At 41.9% G+C, this 17,867-nt stretch overlaps 2 protein-coding genes across 5 annotated transcripts in view; one reads left to right on the forward strand and one right to left on the reverse strand.

The window, feature by feature from the left end:
* The window catches only part of LOC130107968 (tectonic-1-like), a 236,903-nt gene extending 231,722 nt beyond the window's left edge, over positions 1-5,181 (forward strand). The window contains exons 8-14 of one of the 2 annotated variants that reach the window (XR_008809844.1): positions 2,308-2,442; positions 2,616-2,741; positions 3,003-3,091; positions 3,565-3,702; positions 3,806-3,959; positions 4,169-4,331; positions 4,416-4,554. Coding sequence is in view for 1 of the 2 variants with exons in the window: in XM_056274789.1 (XP_056130764.1) it covers positions 2,308-2,442; positions 2,616-2,741; positions 3,003-3,091; positions 3,565-3,702; positions 3,806-3,959; positions 4,200-4,331; positions 4,416-4,562 (921 nt within the window). In the remaining variant the exon portion in view is untranslated. Of the gene's footprint in view, positions 1-2,307; positions 2,443-2,615; positions 2,742-3,002; positions 3,092-3,564; positions 3,703-3,805; positions 3,960-4,168; positions 4,332-4,415 lie in introns of both variants that reach the window. The other variant, XM_056274789.1, reaches the window with a different exon arrangement.
* Positions 5,182-6,137: 956 nt separating this feature from the next.
* The window catches only part of hvcn1 (hydrogen voltage-gated channel 1), a 61,723-nt gene continuing 49,993 nt past the window's right edge, over positions 6,138-17,867 (reverse strand). For all 3 annotated transcript variants that reach the window (XM_056274454.1, XM_056274455.1, XM_056274452.1), the window contains 2 exons: positions 10,966-11,078; positions 6,138-6,710 (listed from right to left, as the gene is read on the reverse strand). In XM_056274454.1, coding sequence (XP_056130429.1) covers positions 6,675-6,710; positions 10,966-11,078 — 149 coding nt within the window. In that variant the 3' untranslated portion in view covers positions 6,138-6,674. The remainder of the gene's footprint in view (positions 6,711-10,965; positions 11,079-17,867) is intronic.

A 17,867-nucleotide genomic window follows, 5' to 3' on the forward strand; every position in this document is an offset into this window, starting at 1 on the left:
CATCCTTGTCTTGTCGACCTCTGCAAACTGAACTTGTTCGTTAAACTCCCGTTTATTTTAATCCGAGCATTAGGTTGTTGATATAATGTTTTAATGCACTGTATTGACTTATTGCTGAACCCTAGTCGTTCCAATACTGCATACAAAAAATTCCAAGACACCCGATCGAATGCTTTTTCTGCATCTAAACTTACTAATAGTGTAGTTTGTTTTCTCTTACTCGCTTGATCAACAATATGCAATGTCCTTCTGATATTATCATGCGTTTGTCTTTCTCTCATGAATCCTGTTTGATCTTCATCTATCAAATCACCTATGAATGAGTTTAACCTTTTGGAGATAATTGTCGTATATATTTTATAATCTACATTTAATAATGAAATAGGTCTGTAGTTCCCACAATATTCTTTATCCTTTCCCGGTTTTGGAATGACTGTGATTATTGCCTCTGACCATGATGGTGGTATCTTATTATTGTGAAGTGTCCAATTGAAGGATCTCAGAAGTATCGGTGCCAGCTCTTCCCTAAACACTTTGTACCATTCTGCAGGGTATCCATCGCTGCCCGGGCTTCTATTGTTTTCAAAGAATTTATTGCATCTATCACCTCTTCCATCTTGATGTCAGCTGTTAATTTGTCATTTTGGAGCCGTCCAATTGAGGGTAAATCTAATGAATTCAAAAAGGTATTAATTTCCGCTTCGGGTGCAGGTGTGGGTTGTGAATATAGCTCTTTATAATATCCCAAAAATATGTCCTCTATGCTTTCTGGTATATTCGTTAACTCATTTGAATGGGGGTCTCTGATCTTATGTATATGGCCAACTGCTTGCTGTTTGCGAATACGTTTTGCCAACAGTTTAGTTGCGCGCAGGCCTGTTTCATAATATCTTTGTTTGAGAAACAAGCTTTTTTTCTCAACTTCATCTAACAGTTCTTTAGTAATGTCTGACTTAGCCGATTTGATTTGCTCCAACACCACGGGATTTCCCGCAGTCTGGTATTCCCTCTCCATTTCTCTTAACCTGTCCGTATTCTTTCTGGATATAATTGATCTCGCCTTTTTGATCAATGCTGAATGCGCTATTAACTTTCCCCTGATGACCGCCTTCATGGCATCCCAAAATATTGTTGGGTCTACTTCCCCATTGCTGTTTTCTTCTAGATATGTCCGAATATCCGTCTTTAACATAATCTTACTCTGCTCATTATTCAGTAGACCCACATTAAACCTCCAAACCGTATTTCGCTTTCTACAATTCAAATTAATTTCTAAATATACTGGATTGTGATCTGAGATATCTGCCCCTCCAATCCCACACTCCTTTACTCTGTAAATATCGTCTTTGCTCATAAGGAAATAGTCTATCCTTGAATGAACTTTATGTACAGCTGAGTAATGTGTATAGTCTTTTTCCTGAGGGTGTAATTGTCTCCACACATCATCCATCCCCATCTCTTCCAGTGATATATTTACATCGAGTAGTACTTCTTAAGATAAAATAACATATCTTAGGAACAGTTTCTAGTCTCTTTTGTCTAATTCAAGAAAAGCCAATATTAGTGTGTTACAGAAATGTGCACTGTTCTGTGGTTATAAAAACCAGCACTGTGATCCCACACAGAGTTCCCAAAGCAGAAAGGAAAAAGGAAAATACCCTGTCAGATTGGAAACACAACAATGAGATGGTGCAAGACAATGTGAACCTCCATTGGTCAGCTGCAAGACGTTTTATTTCATTGTTAAAATTGAGTATCATAGGCATCCAGGTGGCATAGCAGTCTATTCCATTGCCTACCGACATGGGGATCGCTAGTTCAAATCCCCATGTTACCTTCGGCTTGGTTGAGTGTCTCTGCAGACACAATTGGCTGTGTCTGCAGGTGGGAAGCTGGATGTGGGTATGTATCCTGGTCACTACACTAGGTTAGGCGCCTGTTCAGGAGCGGGGGGGAACTGGGGGGAATAGCGTGATCCTCCCGCGTCCTATGTCCCCCTGTTGAAACTCCTCACTGTCAGGTGAAAAGAAGCAGCGGGTGACTCCACATGTATCAGAGGAGGCATGTGGTAGTCTGCAGCCCTCTCCGGATCGGCAAAGGGGGTGGAGCAGTGACCAGGATGGCTCGGAAGACTGGCGTAATTGGCCGGATACAATTGGGGATAAAAAGGGGGGGGGATTGAGTATCATTTATTTGTTTAATCAGGCTAGAAATTTGCAAGTTGCTTTTAATGGCAGCAGCAATCAAATGACATACGTGTAAAAACTAAGTATATCTTGCCTTATCTGTCTGTGCCTGTTCTTGGAGTTGGTTGCTGTGGAAGTTTCATCAGTTGTCCAGCAGTCTATGGAGGGTACTTGGACTCAGGTGAAACTCGGTGGCATGGAGAACCTTGACCCAGCTCTGCTGAGCACAACTGTGTGCACTAATGTGGTGCTCCAGGTTTGTCTGTTGTCTTTTATCAGATGCAGTCAAGTATTTGTTTGGTTGTCAATACTTTGTTTTCAGCATGTCTGCAATATTGTCAATGTATTTGCATTTATGTACTGGAGGTTGTTTGTACTGTGGTAGAAAAATCCAGTCTAACACAAAAATGTCATATTTTGTCACCACAGGTCAGCTTTGTGGTAAGGTACAACAGGGCTGGTGAGATTACGTCTGTGGCTGCTTCTTTTGTTATTGGAGCCATCAGTGAGGACACACTGCCTCTGGAACAGGAGTTTCACATTACATTTGTCCAGGTCCTGTACAAAAGCATGACATTTTGATGTAAAATGCATAGAGATACCACTTGAAAAGGTGCTCGTGTGTTAGGTTTGTGTTCTACTCAGATCTGAGTGACATTACTGTTTGAAATAGATTGACTTATACCGAACAAAAATATAAATGCAACATGCAAGAGTTTGGTTTTTGTTACAGACATAGGTCCAATATCAACTGCCAGAGAAAAGCATTGATACTTATAAACTACGTATCCAATCATGCTCTAATTTGTTTAACAGGAGAACGGTGATGAGGTTGCTTTCCGTTACAGTGGGAATCCAGGTTATGTGGTTGGCCTCCCTCTTGTGTCTGGAACCAAATCAGCAAAATATCCTTCAATTCCCCAAAAGCACAAATAACAGGAGCAAGTGGAAGGAAGTATGGTAGGCTGCATTTGGACTGTCGCCTCACAGCAAGTGGGATACACGTTTGAGCCAAGATGTTCTCTGTTAAGTTTGAGTGCTCTCCCCATGTTTGTGTGGATTTCTTTGGGATACTGGGGTGTCTTCCCACAGTCCAAGAACATGCTTGACAGGTTGGTTAATTGGTGTGAGTGATTTTTTTTCGTGGCCCAGGGATGGCCCAGTGACTGCTGAGATAGGCCAGCCGCACACAACTCTGGGTTTGATTAAGTGAATAACTACAGTGTATGAACTGTGAGGATTTCTTCATTGGCAAAGGTAGTTGAGGGCAGGGGTTGTTGAGAAATGGAGAATTTTACATACACAATGTTTTATTCCAAGAATGGGTCGAGAACTAGATTTGACAAACAGTAGACCATATCCTTAACTGTTTCCTTACTGGGATTGGTCAAAGTACTGATCTGAGAGGAACACTGACCACCCTCCAAGGTATTACGCACCAGGACTGTTTTCATGGGCCCCATCGGCGTTCCCCTGTCTTGTTTGGGCTAAACACAGTGTCTGGCTGCATGTTGAGGTGAGAGGCCCTCTCAGTCATCACAATACATTTCTGCTTTTTCTCTTAAAAGTGAACTTTTCAATAACTTGATGATTGATCTAAACATCGTGCATCTCTACAGTATGGAGGAGGCCGCCAACTGTTCCTTGGTTTCACAAGTGCTTCTTGACATTCTGAGGGGACAGAACTATCCCCAATATGTGGCAATGTTTGGGTCATCCCCACCACACAATCCAACAGCCTGGTTGCCCGTCAGCAACAGCTCCAGGCCAGGGGTGAGTAGGTTGAAAAAGAGGCCTTTTCTAGACACGTTAGTAGCATAGTAAGCATTTGATAACATAATAGCTAAGGAAGAGGGAACGGCACTAAAAATGTTCACGTTCTTCAGCAGACTTTTAAAAATTGTTTGTTTATGGAGACCTTTTGAAACTAGTGAGAGGTTGATTAGGTTGTTTTAAGTATATGCTTTACTCACTGCTGCCAGATTAACATCACGTCTCATCTGGATTGTTCAGGAAGCCCAGAGCTGCAGCATTGCACTATCTTTTCACTTAGAAGTTGAATGGACCAAATATGGATCTCTGGTGAATCCGCAGGCTAAGATTGTGAGCATCAAAGAAGTAACCCAGACCAACACAAGCAACCTGGTAATAATGAGTTGTGCTCAGTGTTTTAAATTAACATATGCAAATACTGTTCTGACCATCTACAGCTCAGTTATTTTTCCACAGTTGTTGCTGTCTGAAGGAGGAAGTGCCATATCCATCACGAGCTCCGTGACCTTTGTACCCGTGTCGGCAGCAGCTCTTCCTGGCTCCAGGGCTCATCCCACTGTGGATGCCAATCTACCCTTTGACTTCTTCTTCCCTTTTGTGTGAAGAGAAGAGTGTGAGGGAAACCAAGTCTGTATCTGGCTTGTGCTAAGGACTGTGCTGCTCTGTCAGCAGAAAACATGTCTGCTGACAGTGACATCTGCCTTTATATTAGGTAACAATAGGGCCGTCCAGGTAGCGTAGTGGTCTATTACGTTGCCTACCAACGCAGGGATCGCCAGTTCGAATCCCTATGTTGCCTCCAGCTTGGTCGGGCATCCCTACAGACACAATTGGCTGTGTCTGCAGATGGGATGCCAGATGTGGGTGTGTGTCCTGCTTGCTGCACTGTCGCCTCTGGTCGGTCGCAGTGCCTGTTCGGGGGGAGGACTGGGGGGAATGGCGTGATCCTCCCACATGCTATGTCCTCCTGGTGAAACTCCTCACTGTCAGGTGAAAGGAAGCGGCTGGTGACTCCACATGTATCAGAGGAGACATGTGGTAGTCTGCAGCCCTCCCCGGATCAGCAGAGGGGGCGGAGCAGAGACCGGGATGGCTTGGGAAATAGGGTACTTGGCCAAGTACAACTGGGGGGAAAAAAATCCACACCAAAAAAAAAAATATATATATATATACGTGTATATATATGTATATATATATATATATACGTATATATGTGTGTGTGTATATGTATATATATCAATACAGATGCAGGGAAAAAAGGTTTACTACACAGCAGTACAGGCCTGTTTGGTGCGTGGCCCACTCAGCAGCTGCTAATGTGGTTCAACAGAGAATCATACAGTTGCGTTGCCCCGCGTCATGCCCCTAATTTCGGTTGGACAGCGACCAATCAGATGAGGAAACATTTAAACTATAACAACCAATGGGGTAGGTACTTATGATGCACAGCAACCAATGGAGGGGTAGAAAACATTACAACCAATGGGGTAAGGGACTGGGGCTTGTTTTGAAAAGCAGTTAGGGACCAGGGCACTGTTGAACTGGCCTAAATTTAAATATAACGAGGTAGTTTATGTGAATCATATAGTGGGGTGGTGTTGGGCACAGTTGGAAGGACAGAAAGTTAAAATATAAAAAAACAACCCTCTAATAAATGACATGTGGATAATGAAGACGTTTTACTTGTAGTTACAAAGCAGATAGTTTTTTCGGTGTCTACAGCTGGTGGCCAATTCCTGGTTCAAGGTGGACATATAAAATATCTGCTTTGTAACTATAAGTAAAACGTCTTTATTACCCCCCCCCCATTAGATGATACGCGTGACATTTATTAGAGGTTTTTTTTAAATATTTTAACTGCCCGTCCTTCCAACTGTGCCCCAACACCAGCCCACTATATGATTCACATAAACTACCTCGTTATATTTCTAATGTAGGCCAGTTCAACAGTGCCCTGGTCCCTAACTACTTTTCAAAACAAGCCCCAGTCCCTTGCCCCATTGCTTGTAATGTTTAATACCCCTCCACTGGTTGCTGTGCATCATAAGTACCTACCCCATTGGTTGTTATAGTTTAAATGTTTCCTCACCTGATTGGTTGATGTTCAACCGAAATTAGAGGCATGACGCGGGGAAACGTAACTGTATGATTCTCTGTTGAACCACATTAGCAGCTGATGAGTGCGCCATGCATATATATATAGATAGATAGATAGATAGATAGATAGATAGATAGATAGATAGATAGATATTTTTAACAATCCCAGCCTTGTTATCCATCAACAGTACAACAGATGGTGTTAGTAATGTATTACATTGTTCACAGAATATTTTAATAAATGGATTATTTATTATTTATTTTGGGTTTTGGTGAGTAAACATTTAAGCAGTCTTAATCCTGCAAGATGAGCACCTTCAGTGTTTATAAAAAAGCAGTTTAACTTTGTTCAAAAGAATATATTTTAACATTTTTTTCTCACATTTTGAGATGTCATATTGGGTAAGACACAGTGAAAGACTTGCAGGTACATAATACATGTATGCATGTATGTGTGCCATGTACCTACAATGAAGTTGTGCTATGAGGTGAATAGCTTGTCTTGAGAACTGATAGCAGGATATATGCTGACAACCATTCATTTTACATGATATAAATCACAATGAACATTGAATCCATAACATTCTTCATGAAGCTTTAAAACTCGATGGCGTGCTGTCACAGGATGGCAGTTTGTCTACTGTTCACCCGCTCCTAGAAGGGTAAGGAAATAGAACAGTCAATACAAGTGAGAAAAATGGGACGTCACCTGAAGCTTATAGGCATGTCTTGTGTAAAGGACATTAAGTTTAAATTCTCAGCCTTTTTTCAGACCAAATCTTGAATTTTCTTGTCTATAAAGTTATGGGATTGTTGATAACCCCTCTTTTAGACAAATCGATCCAAATTTGGAAAGGTAACTAAGATAAAGTATTTTCATTGCATGGTTAACATAAAGACCAGTAACCCAGAAAGTTGAGTTAGTTCATCTGGACATGAAGTTCATCGGGATATGAAGTTCATCTGGACATGAAGTTCATCTAGACATAAAATTCATCTGGACATGAAGTTCATCTAGACATAAAATTCATCTGGATATCAAGTTAATCTGGACATGAAGTTCATCTAGACATAAAGTTCATCTGGACATGAAGGTCATCTAGATATAAAATTCATCTGCACATGAAGTTCATCTAGACATAAAATTCATCTGGACATGAAGTTCATCTAGACAAAGTTCATCTGGACATAACGTTCATTTGGACATGAAGTTCATCTGGACATAAAGTTCATCTGGACATGAAGTTGATCTGGACATAAAGTTCATCTGGACATAAGGTTCATCTGGACATAAAGTTCATCTGGACATGAAGTTAATCAAGACAAAGTTCATCTGGACATGAAGTTCATCTAGACAAAGTTCATCTGGACATAAAGTTAATCTAGACAAAGTTCATCTGGACATAAAGCTCATCTGGACATGAAGTTCATCCGGACATAAAGTTAATCTGGACATAAAGCTCATCTGGACATAAAGTTCATCTGGACATAAGGTTCATCTGGACATAAAGTTCATCTGGACATGAAGTTAATCAAGACAAAGTTCATCTGGACATGAAGTTCATCTAGACAAAGTTCATCTGGACATGAAGTTCATCTGCACATAAAGTTAATCTAGACAAAGTTCATCTGGACATAAAGCTCATCTGGACATGAAGTTCATCTGGACATAAAGTTAATCTGGACATAAAGCTCATCTGGATATAAAGTTCATCTGGACATAAAGTTCATCTGCACATAAAGTTAATCTAGACATAAAGTTCATCTAGAAATAAAGTTAATCTGGACGTGAAGTTCATCTGGACATAAAGTTCATCTGGACATGAAGTTCATCTGCACATAAAGTTAATCTAGACATAAAGTACACCTGGACATGAAGTTCATCTAGACAAAGTTCATCTGGACATGAAGTTCATCTAGACAAAGTTCATCTGGACATGAAGTTCATCTGCACATAAAGTTAATCTAGACAAAGTTCATCTGGACATAAAGCTCATCTGGACATGAAGTTCATCTGGACCTGAAGTTAATCTGGACATAAAGCTCATCTGGACATGAAGTTCATCTGGACAAAAAGTTCATCTGGACATGAAGTTCATCTAGACATAAAGTTCATCTGGACGAAAAGTACATCTGGACATGAAGTTCATCTAGACATAAAGTTCATCTGGACATAAAGTACATCTGGACATGAAGTTCATCTAGACATGAAGTTCATCTGGACATGAAGTTCATCTGGACATGAAGTTCATCTAGACATGACGTTCATCTGGACATGAAGTTCATCTGGACATAAAGTTCATCTGGACATGAAGTTCATCTAGACAAAGTTCATCTAGACATGACGTTCATCTGGACATGAAGTTCATCTGCACTTAAAGTTAATCTGGACATAAAGTTCATCTAGACATAAAGTTCATCTGGACATAAAGTACATCTGGACATGAAGTTCATCTGGACATAAAGTTAATCTGGACATAAAGCTCATCTGGACATAAAGTTCATCTGGACATAAAGTTCATCTGCACATAAAGTTAATCTAGACATAAAGTTCATCTAGAAATAAAGTTAATCTGGACGTGAAGTTCATCTGGACATGAAGTTCATCTGCACATAAAGTTAATCTAGACATAAAGTACACCTGGACATGAAGTTCATCTAGACAAAGTTCATCTGGACATGAAGTTCATCTAGACAAAGTTCATCTGGACATGAAGTTCATCTGCACATAAAGTTAATCTAGACAAAGTTCATCTGGACATAAAGCTCATCTGGACATGAAGTTCATCTGGACATGAAGTTAATCTGGACATAAAGCTCATCTGGACATGAAGTTCATCTGGACAAAAAGTTCATCTGGACATGAAGTTCATCTAGACATAAAGTTCATCTGGACGAAAAGTACATCTGGACATGAAGTTCATCTAGACATAAAGTTCATCTGGACATAAAGTACATCTGGACATGAAGTTCATCTGGACATGAAGTTCATCTAGACATGACGTTCATCTGGACATGAAGTTCATCTGGACATAAAGTTCATCTGGACATGAAGTTCATCTAGACAAAGTTCATCTAGACATGACGTTCATCTGGACATGAAGTTCATCTGCACTTAAAGTTAATCTGGACATAAAGTTCATCTGGACATGAAGTTCATCTAGACATGACGTTCATCTGGACATCAAGTTCAGTGGGAGAAACATTTCATCAGTCTCAGCTGACTGCAGGTATCCCAATCTTATAAACAGCAGTTGCTTAATGACTGAAACTGGGGTCTAATGGTTTGATTTGTAAATTGCCATGATCATTAAATCGAATTGCAATGGCCACGCACTATTCACAGAGGGTTGGGGAATAGCTGCAATCACAGTGTAGTGAAATGGCCAAACATGTACTCTTATCCCCCTCTACGGTTCAGGAGTGGTCAAGTCAGTTTTATTTGTATTTTTGTCTCAGTGGGCTTCACAGCAACACAACATCCTGTCCTTAGACCCTCACATCAGATCAGGAATAACTCCCTAAAAAACCTTTTAACAGGGAGAAAAAGTAGGAAGAAACCCCAGGGAGAGCAACAGAGGAGGATCTCTCTCCCAAGACGGACAATGTGCAATGATGTTGTGTTCACACAATACAACATTGAAAGAGGATAACACGATTATAATGGAATTATAAAATATATGAAGATTATAATGAGGAGGATGTCAAGCAGTGTCCACATACCAGCAGAACAACCCAGGACCCAAGCCGTGTGACCAGTATCACCATGTAGACCTGACAGGAGGACAGACTACACATGCACACAGGGGAGACTCACATCACACCATTCACACACACACAGGAGAATCCTCTCGACACCTAACAGCGAAAGTGGACCAATTTTAGGCGTAGCGTGTTTTGAGGTCTGAAAGCAACCACGACAACTGTTCCGACACTCCCGCCTGCCACATACACACTCACCACGGGTTTTCACTCAGGCAGCGGTTGTCCTCTCTTCAATCAGCTGGTGCACTGCTTGGGCATTTTCCTGACTTTGACAAATGCCCAGTCAGGATAACCACAGTTAGCCAGGGCCATATGAATCAATCTCATGGCATTTTGCATATGAAACCAGGACCGGTTTCAGTCGTTATGCAGCTGTATTGTTTATAAGGGTGGGGATACCTGCAGTAAGCCAAGAAGGACGAAGCCACTTGGATGAGTGATGAAACGTTTCTCTCTATAAACTTTGTGTCCAGATGAACTGATTCAACTTTTCTGGGATTGTACACCTGGATTATCAAGCATCAAGCCATAAAGACCAGTAAACTACAGTTCCTGGATTTGGCTGGTAGTATTTCATCAACCTGAAGCCACTTCAGTGAAGAACAAGTTACAGGCTCACATCAGAATTCTGACAAAAGTTTCTTAGCTAATGACCAACATCCAAAATGTAGTGCAGATGATGTTTTCGTAGCGTTATGATTGGTTAGCTGTAACCATAACTGAAATACCTGACGTGTCATTGGTTGAAAGATCAGGGACAAGGCAGAGATCGGCTCGGCTCTAGATTAGTGAATCTGTGACGACCCTTGGATTTGGTGAGGCCTGTTTGTACCGATGTGATTCCAAGATAATTTGGTGGCATTTCCAAAGAAGATTGCTGTGCTGTACCCTTGGACCAATATTCCAAGACTTTGAAATTCTGTTTTTTTTCTTTTTTTACAAAGGGCCCTTGGTCTAAGAGGAACCAGGGCAAGTTGGTCTGAAAGAGGTGTTGGTCTATCCACTATCGCATTTGGCAGGATTCAAACTGTTAGCAAAACAAATAGGACTTAAGATTGCCAATGTGGCTGTAGTGAAATATCTATCAAAATACTCTGGATTCATCTTTGGATTCATGCACAAAAGATCTTTATGAAGGAAGTACCAGCTCATCATTGCGTTCTTGTAGCTCGGTGACTCTATGAACAAGGTGGTCATAACTCTGCTTCAGCTTATGGAGCCTCTGGTCAGCACGGGTCTTCACTGAAACCAGGATACCTGGGGCACATGTACAGCACTTGAGACTTTGTTCACATGTGACAATAACAAGCATCATAGTGAATCAGAGAGAGCAAAAACCTTGAAATCAAGGTCTGTGTGCACTCAAAACAGGAAGATCCAGTCACTCAAACTACTAGTGTCTCTTCTACTGTATTAGAATATAGTCTACTATAGTCTACTGTATTCTACTATATTCTACTGTAATGTACTATAGTCTACTACTAATTTCGGCTGCTCCCGTTAGGGGTCGCCACAGCGGATCATCCGTTTCCATTTCTTCCTGTCTTCTGCGTCTTCCTCTGTCACACCAGCCACCTGCATGTCTTCCCTCACCACATCCATAAACCTCCTCTTTGGCCTTCCTCTTCTCCTCTTCCCTGGCAGCTCCATAGTCAGCATCCTTCTCCCAATATACTCAGCATCTCTCCTCCACACATGTCCAAGCCATCTCAATCTTGCCTCTCTTGCTTTGTCTCCAAACCGTCCAACTTAAGCTGTCCCTCTAATATAATCGTTCCTAATCCTGTCCTTCTTCGTTACTCCCAGTGAAAATCTTAGCATCTTCAACTCTGCCACCTCCAGCTCCACCTCCTGTCTTTTCGTCAGTGCCAATGTCTCCAAACCATACAACATAGCTGGTCTCACAACCATCTTGTAAACTTTCCCTTTAACTCTTGCTGGTACCCTTCTGTCGCAAATCACTCCTGACACACTTCTCCACCCACTCCAACCTGCCTGCACTCTCTTCTTCACCTCTCTACTGCACTCCCCGTTACTTTGGACAGTTGACCCCAAGTATTTAAACTCAAATGCCTTTGTCACCTCTACTCCTTGCATCCTGACCATTCCACTGTCCTCTCTCTCATTCTCGCATAGGTATTCCGTCTTGCTCCTACTGACTTTCATTCCTCTTCTCTCCAGTGCATACCTCCACCTCTCCAGGCTCTCCTCAACCTGCACCCTACTCTCGCTACAGATCACAATGTCATCCGTGAACATCATTGTCCATGGAGACTCCTGCCTGATCTTCTACTGTATTCTACTGTATTCTACTATATTCACATTTCAGAAAATACGAAATGCCTTACAAGCACCCTTTGACTACCATCGATGGTGCCTGCCATAGACTAGCCAGTAGGGGAACTAACAAGAACAATCATCCCAAAATTCAAGTTAAATATACACATCTTACATTTTAGAATACACACACACACACACACACGTATATATATATATATATATATATATATATATATATATATTACACACACACACACACACGTAGATATATATATATATATATATATATTGTGGCGGACACTAGGGGCTATGCCTCTCACCCAGCAGGACTGTGAGCTGGGGGCGTGGTTTACGTTCCCGGGCTCGCCGGTGCAGGGTTGCTCCTGCTGCAGTTGGTTTTTGGAGTTGAGGAATAAACATCAAACTCGCCTTGGTCTCCTGTGTTTTTCCTCATTCCTGCCACAATATATATATATATATATATATATATATATATATATATATATATATATATATATATATATATATATATATATAGTATATATGTGTGTATGTATGTGTGTGTGTAATATATATATATATATATATGTGTGTGTGTGTGTGTGTGTGTGTGTGTGTGTGTAATATATATACACTACCGTTCAAAAGTTTGGGATCACATTGAAATGTCCATATTTTTGAAGGAAAAGCACTGTACTTTTCAATGAAGTTAACTTTAAACTAGTCTCAACTTTAAAGAAATACACTCTATACATTGCTAATGTGGTAAATGACTATTCTAGCTGCAAATGTCTCGTTTTTGGTGCAATATCTACATAGGTGTATAGAGGCCCATTTCAAGCAACTATCACTCCAGTGTTCTAATGGTACAATGTGTTTGCTCATTGGCTCAGAAGGCTAATTGATGATTAGAAAACCCTTGTGCAATCATGTTCACACATCTGAAAACAGTTTAGCTCGTTACAGAAGCTACAAAACTGACCTTCCTTTGAGCAGATTGAGTTTCTGGAGCATCACATTTGCGGGGTCAATTAAACGCTCAAAATGGCCAGAAAAAGAGAACTTCCATCTGAAACTCGACAGTCTATTCTTGTTCTTAGAAATGAAGGCTATTCCATGCGAGAAATTGCTAAGAAATTGAAGATTTCCTACACCGGTGTGTACTACTCCCTTCAGAGGACAGCACAAACAGGCTCTAACCAGAGTAGAAAAAGAAGTGGGAGGCCGCGTTGCACAACTGAGCAAGAAGATAAGTACATTAGAGTCTCTAGTTTGAGAAACAGACGCCTCACAGGTCCCCAACTGGCATCTTCATTAAATAGTACCCGCAAAACACCAGTGTCAACATCTACAGTGAAGAGGCGGCTGCGGGATTCTGGGCTTCAGGGCAGAGTGGCAAAGAAAAAGCCATATCTGAGACTGACCAATAAAAGAAAAAGATTAAGATGGGCAAAAGAACACAGACATTGGACAGAGGAAGACTGGAAAAAGTGTTGTGGACGGATGAATCCAAGTTTGAGGTGTTTGGATCACAAAGAAGAACGTTTGTGAGACGCAGAACAAATGAAAAGATGCTGGAAGAATGCCTGACGCCATCTGTTAAGCATGGTGGAGGTAATGTGATGGTCTGGGGTTGCTTTGGTGCTGGTAAGGTGGGAGATTTGTACAGGGTAAAAGGGATTCTGAATAAGGAAGGCTATCACTCCATTTTGCAAGGCCATGCCATACCCAGTGGACAGCGCTTGATTGGAGCCAATTTCATCCTAAAACAGGACAATGACCCTAAACACACCTCCAAATTGTGCAAGAACTATTTAGAGCAGAAGCAGGCAGCTGGTATTCTATCGGTAATGGAGTGGTCAGCGCAGTCACCAGATCTGAACCCCATTGAGCTGTTGTGGGAGCAGCTTGACCGTATGGTACGCAAGAAGTGCCCATCCAACCAATCCAACTTGTGGGAGCTGCTTCTGGAAGCTTCGGGTGCAATTTCTCCAGATTACCTCAACAAATTAACAGCTAGAACGCCAAAGGTCTGCAATGCTGTAATTGCTGCAAATGGAGGATTCTTTGACGAAAGCAAAGTTTGATGTAAAAAAAATCTTATTTCAAATACAAATCATTATTTCTAACCTTGTCAATGTCTTGACTCTATTTTCTATTCATTTCACAACATATGGTGGTGAATAAGTGTGACTTTTCATGGAAAACACAAAATTGTTTGGGTGATCCCAAACTTTTGAACGGTAGTGTATGTATATATATATATATATATATATATATATATATATATATATATATATATATATATATATATATATATATATATATATATATATATATATTACATACACACACATACATTTATATATACTATAGTATATATATGTGTGTGTGTGTGTATATGTGTGTGTGTGTGTGTGTGTGTATATATATATATATATATATATATATATATATATATATATATATATATATATATATATACACAGATGCAGGGAAAAAAGGTTTACTACACTGCAGTACAGGCCTGTTTGGTGCGTGGCCCACTCAGCAGCTGCTAATGTGGTTCAACAGAGAATCATACAGTTGTGTTGCCCTGCGTCACGCCACTAATTTCGGTTGGACAGCGACCAATCAGATGAGGAAACATTTAAACTATAACAACCAATGGGGTAGGTACATATGATGCAACGCAATCAATGAAGGGGTAGAATACATTACAACCAATGGGGTAAGGGACTGGGGCTTGTTTTGAAAAGCAGTTAGGGGCCAGGGCACTGTTGAACTGGCCTACATTTAAATATAACCAGGTCATTTATGTGAATCATATAGTGGGGTGGTGTTGGGCACAGTTGGAAGGGCAGGCAGTTACAATATTAAAATGCAACATCTAATAAATGTCACGTGTGTGTCATCTAATGGGAGGGGGGGTAATAATAAAGACGTTTTACTTGTGGTTACAAAGCAGACAGTTTCCGGTGTCTACAGCTGGTGGCCAATTCGTTTCTACCATTCCAGGTGGACATATCAGGTGTGCAAATAATAAAAGACTTTCCTGCCAAGCACAGGTCACATGTTCGAGCCCTAACTGAATATGCACTAGTCTTTGTGAGGGTTTGCCGTGAGCCAGAATAACCCATATTCCTGTCTACCAATGAGCACATGTGGCGGCTTAAGGCCGCGGCATGTCTTGCATGCTGTAACAGCCAGAGTCTGGTAAACGTGGTATTACTGCAATACTGAATAGCGCCACAAGGCGGTGCCTCCTTTTGTTTTGGTGTGCTGTACTAAGAGCTGAGAGTTGTACACACGGAGCCGACAGCCCCAGAGAGGACTGTCCTCCTGTCCTCAGTAAGGCGTTGGTGCAGCTGATGCTAGCATCTACGGTCCGCTGCTCCTGTGTGATTGGTGACTAGTGCCACGGACACCTGGCGTGCTGTGGTCGATGTTAAGTACTGTACAATACAGCTGCCGTGTGGAAATCCCACTTCTGTCCACTCTCTGAGCTAACCAGCTATCCCGGAGCCCTGCTGATGCTGCCGGCCTTCGCCCCCTACACCAGCTTCACGTTACAATGCTCATGTCTGAAGCTACTCATATGGGCGTCAAACCTCAGGGTCCTCTGTTAATCCCACATAGTAAGTGTCCACATCGCAGTTGTCTTCTCTTGTCACCGATGCCTGGTAGATGACTCCCTCTGTTTGGCATGTTCCTTCTAGAGGACACGATGCCTTAGCATGGCAGTTGCAGTTGGAGGTGTTGGGTTGTGGTGAGGGGGTGTGTGTCTTGGCCATGATGCTTGTGTTGTGGGGTGAAATAACCTGCTGAACATCTGGCCTGCAGCTGTAGCTCGTTTTGATTGTGTTTCTGTTGAATATCTTTCTCAGTTGGTGGTCTGGGGTAAAGCACTCATCCAAAAGCTTGAAAAATAGTTTTCCAATATCAGAGGCCACACGGTGTCGCTGTAGGAGGCTTCTACCAGGTGATGTTCCACCTTCTGCTGTGGTGTTTTTGTTGCTGGGTGTCGCTAGTTAGTGGTGGATTGTACTTAAGTCTGAAATCATATCCACATGTTTGTAAGGCTTCCTCATATGGGGGGGGGGGGTGCTTCGTTAAAGATGGCTTCGCTGGATGATAAACATGCAATGGATGTATTGCAGTACATGGTTGGGCTTCATGTAAGGTCTGTATGTACCATTTCTAAGGTCTAACGAGGTGTCCAGGAAGTCGCTGTGGATGTACTGCAGTACATGGTTGGGCTTCATGTATGGGCTGTATGTACCATTTCTAAGGTCTAATGAGGTGTCCAGGAAGTCGCTGTGGATGTACTGCAGTACATGGTTGGGCTTCATGTAAGGTCTGTATGTACCATTTCTAAGGTCTAACGAGGTGTCCAGGAAATCGCTGTGGATGTACTGCAGTACATGGTTCGGCTTCATGTCTGGTCTGTATGTACCATTTCTAAGGTCTAATGAGGTGTCCAGGAAGTCGCTGTGGATGTACTGCAGTACATGGTTGGGCTTCATGTAAGGTCTGTATGTACCATTTCTAAGGTCTAACGAGGTGTCCAGGAAGTCGCTGTGGATGTATTGCAGTACACGGTTGGGCTTCATGTCTGGTCTGTATGTAACATTTCTAAGGTCTAATGAGGTGTCCAGGAAGTCGCTGTGGATGTACTGCAGTACATGGTTCGGCTTCATGTCTGGTCTGTATGTACCATTTCTAAGGTCTAATGAGGTGTCCAGGAAGTCGCTGTGGATGTACTGCAGTACATGGTTGGGCTTCATGTATGGGCTGTATGTACCATTTCTAAGGTCTATTGAGGTGTCCAGGAAGTCGCTGTGGATGTACTGCAGTACATGGTTGGGCTTCATGTAAGGTCTGTATGTACCATTTCTAAGGTCTAACGAGGTGTCCAGGAAGTCGCTGTGGATGTATTGCAGTACACGGTTGGGCTTCATGTCTGGTCTGTATGTAACATTTCTAAGGTCTAATGAGGTGTCCAGGAAGTCGCTGTGGATGTACTGCAGTACATGGTTGGGCTTCATGTCTGGTCTGTATGTACCATTTCTAAGGTCTAATGAGGTGTCCAGGAAGTCGCTGTGGATGTACTGCAGTACATGGTTGGGCTTCATGTATGGGCTGTATGTACCATTTCTAAGGTCTAATGAGGTGTCCAGGAAGTCGCTGTGGATGTACTGCAGTATATTGTTGGGCTTCATGTAAGGTCTGTATGTACCATTTCTAAGGTGTAACGAGGTGTCCAGGAAATCGCTGTGGATGTACTGCAGTACATGGTTGGGCTTCATGTATGGGCTGTATGTACCATTTCTAAGGACTAATGAGGTGTCCAGGAAGTCGCTGTGGATGTACTGCAGTACATGGTTGGGCTTCATGTCTGGTCTGTATGTACCATTTCTAAGGTCTAACGAGGTGTCCAGGAAGTCACTGTGGATGTACTGCAGTACATGGTTGGGCTTCATGTCTGGTCTGTATGTACCATTTCTAAGGTCTAATGAGGTGTCCAGGAAGTCGGTCTGGTTTCTGTTTGCCTCAACTGTAATGTTTAGTCCATTGTTTGTGAATATACTGCACATTTTATTTTTTATTTTCTCGACGTCTCTTGCCGGTTTGTTGCAGACTGCCAGCCCGTCATCTCTATATAGCCCCATGTTGATGTCGAGGACCTGTAGTTGAGACAACAAGTACCAAGTCCACTAGCTCACAAGTCTCTGCCCTGTCCAAGCTGCCCATGGTCACGTCAGA

This window comes from Lampris incognitus, chromosome 2 (assembly GCF_029633865.1).
Source record: "Lampris incognitus isolate fLamInc1 chromosome 2, fLamInc1.hap2, whole genome shotgun sequence".
NCBI classification, from domain to species: Eukaryota; Metazoa; Chordata; class Actinopteri; order Lampriformes; family Lampridae; genus Lampris; species Lampris incognitus.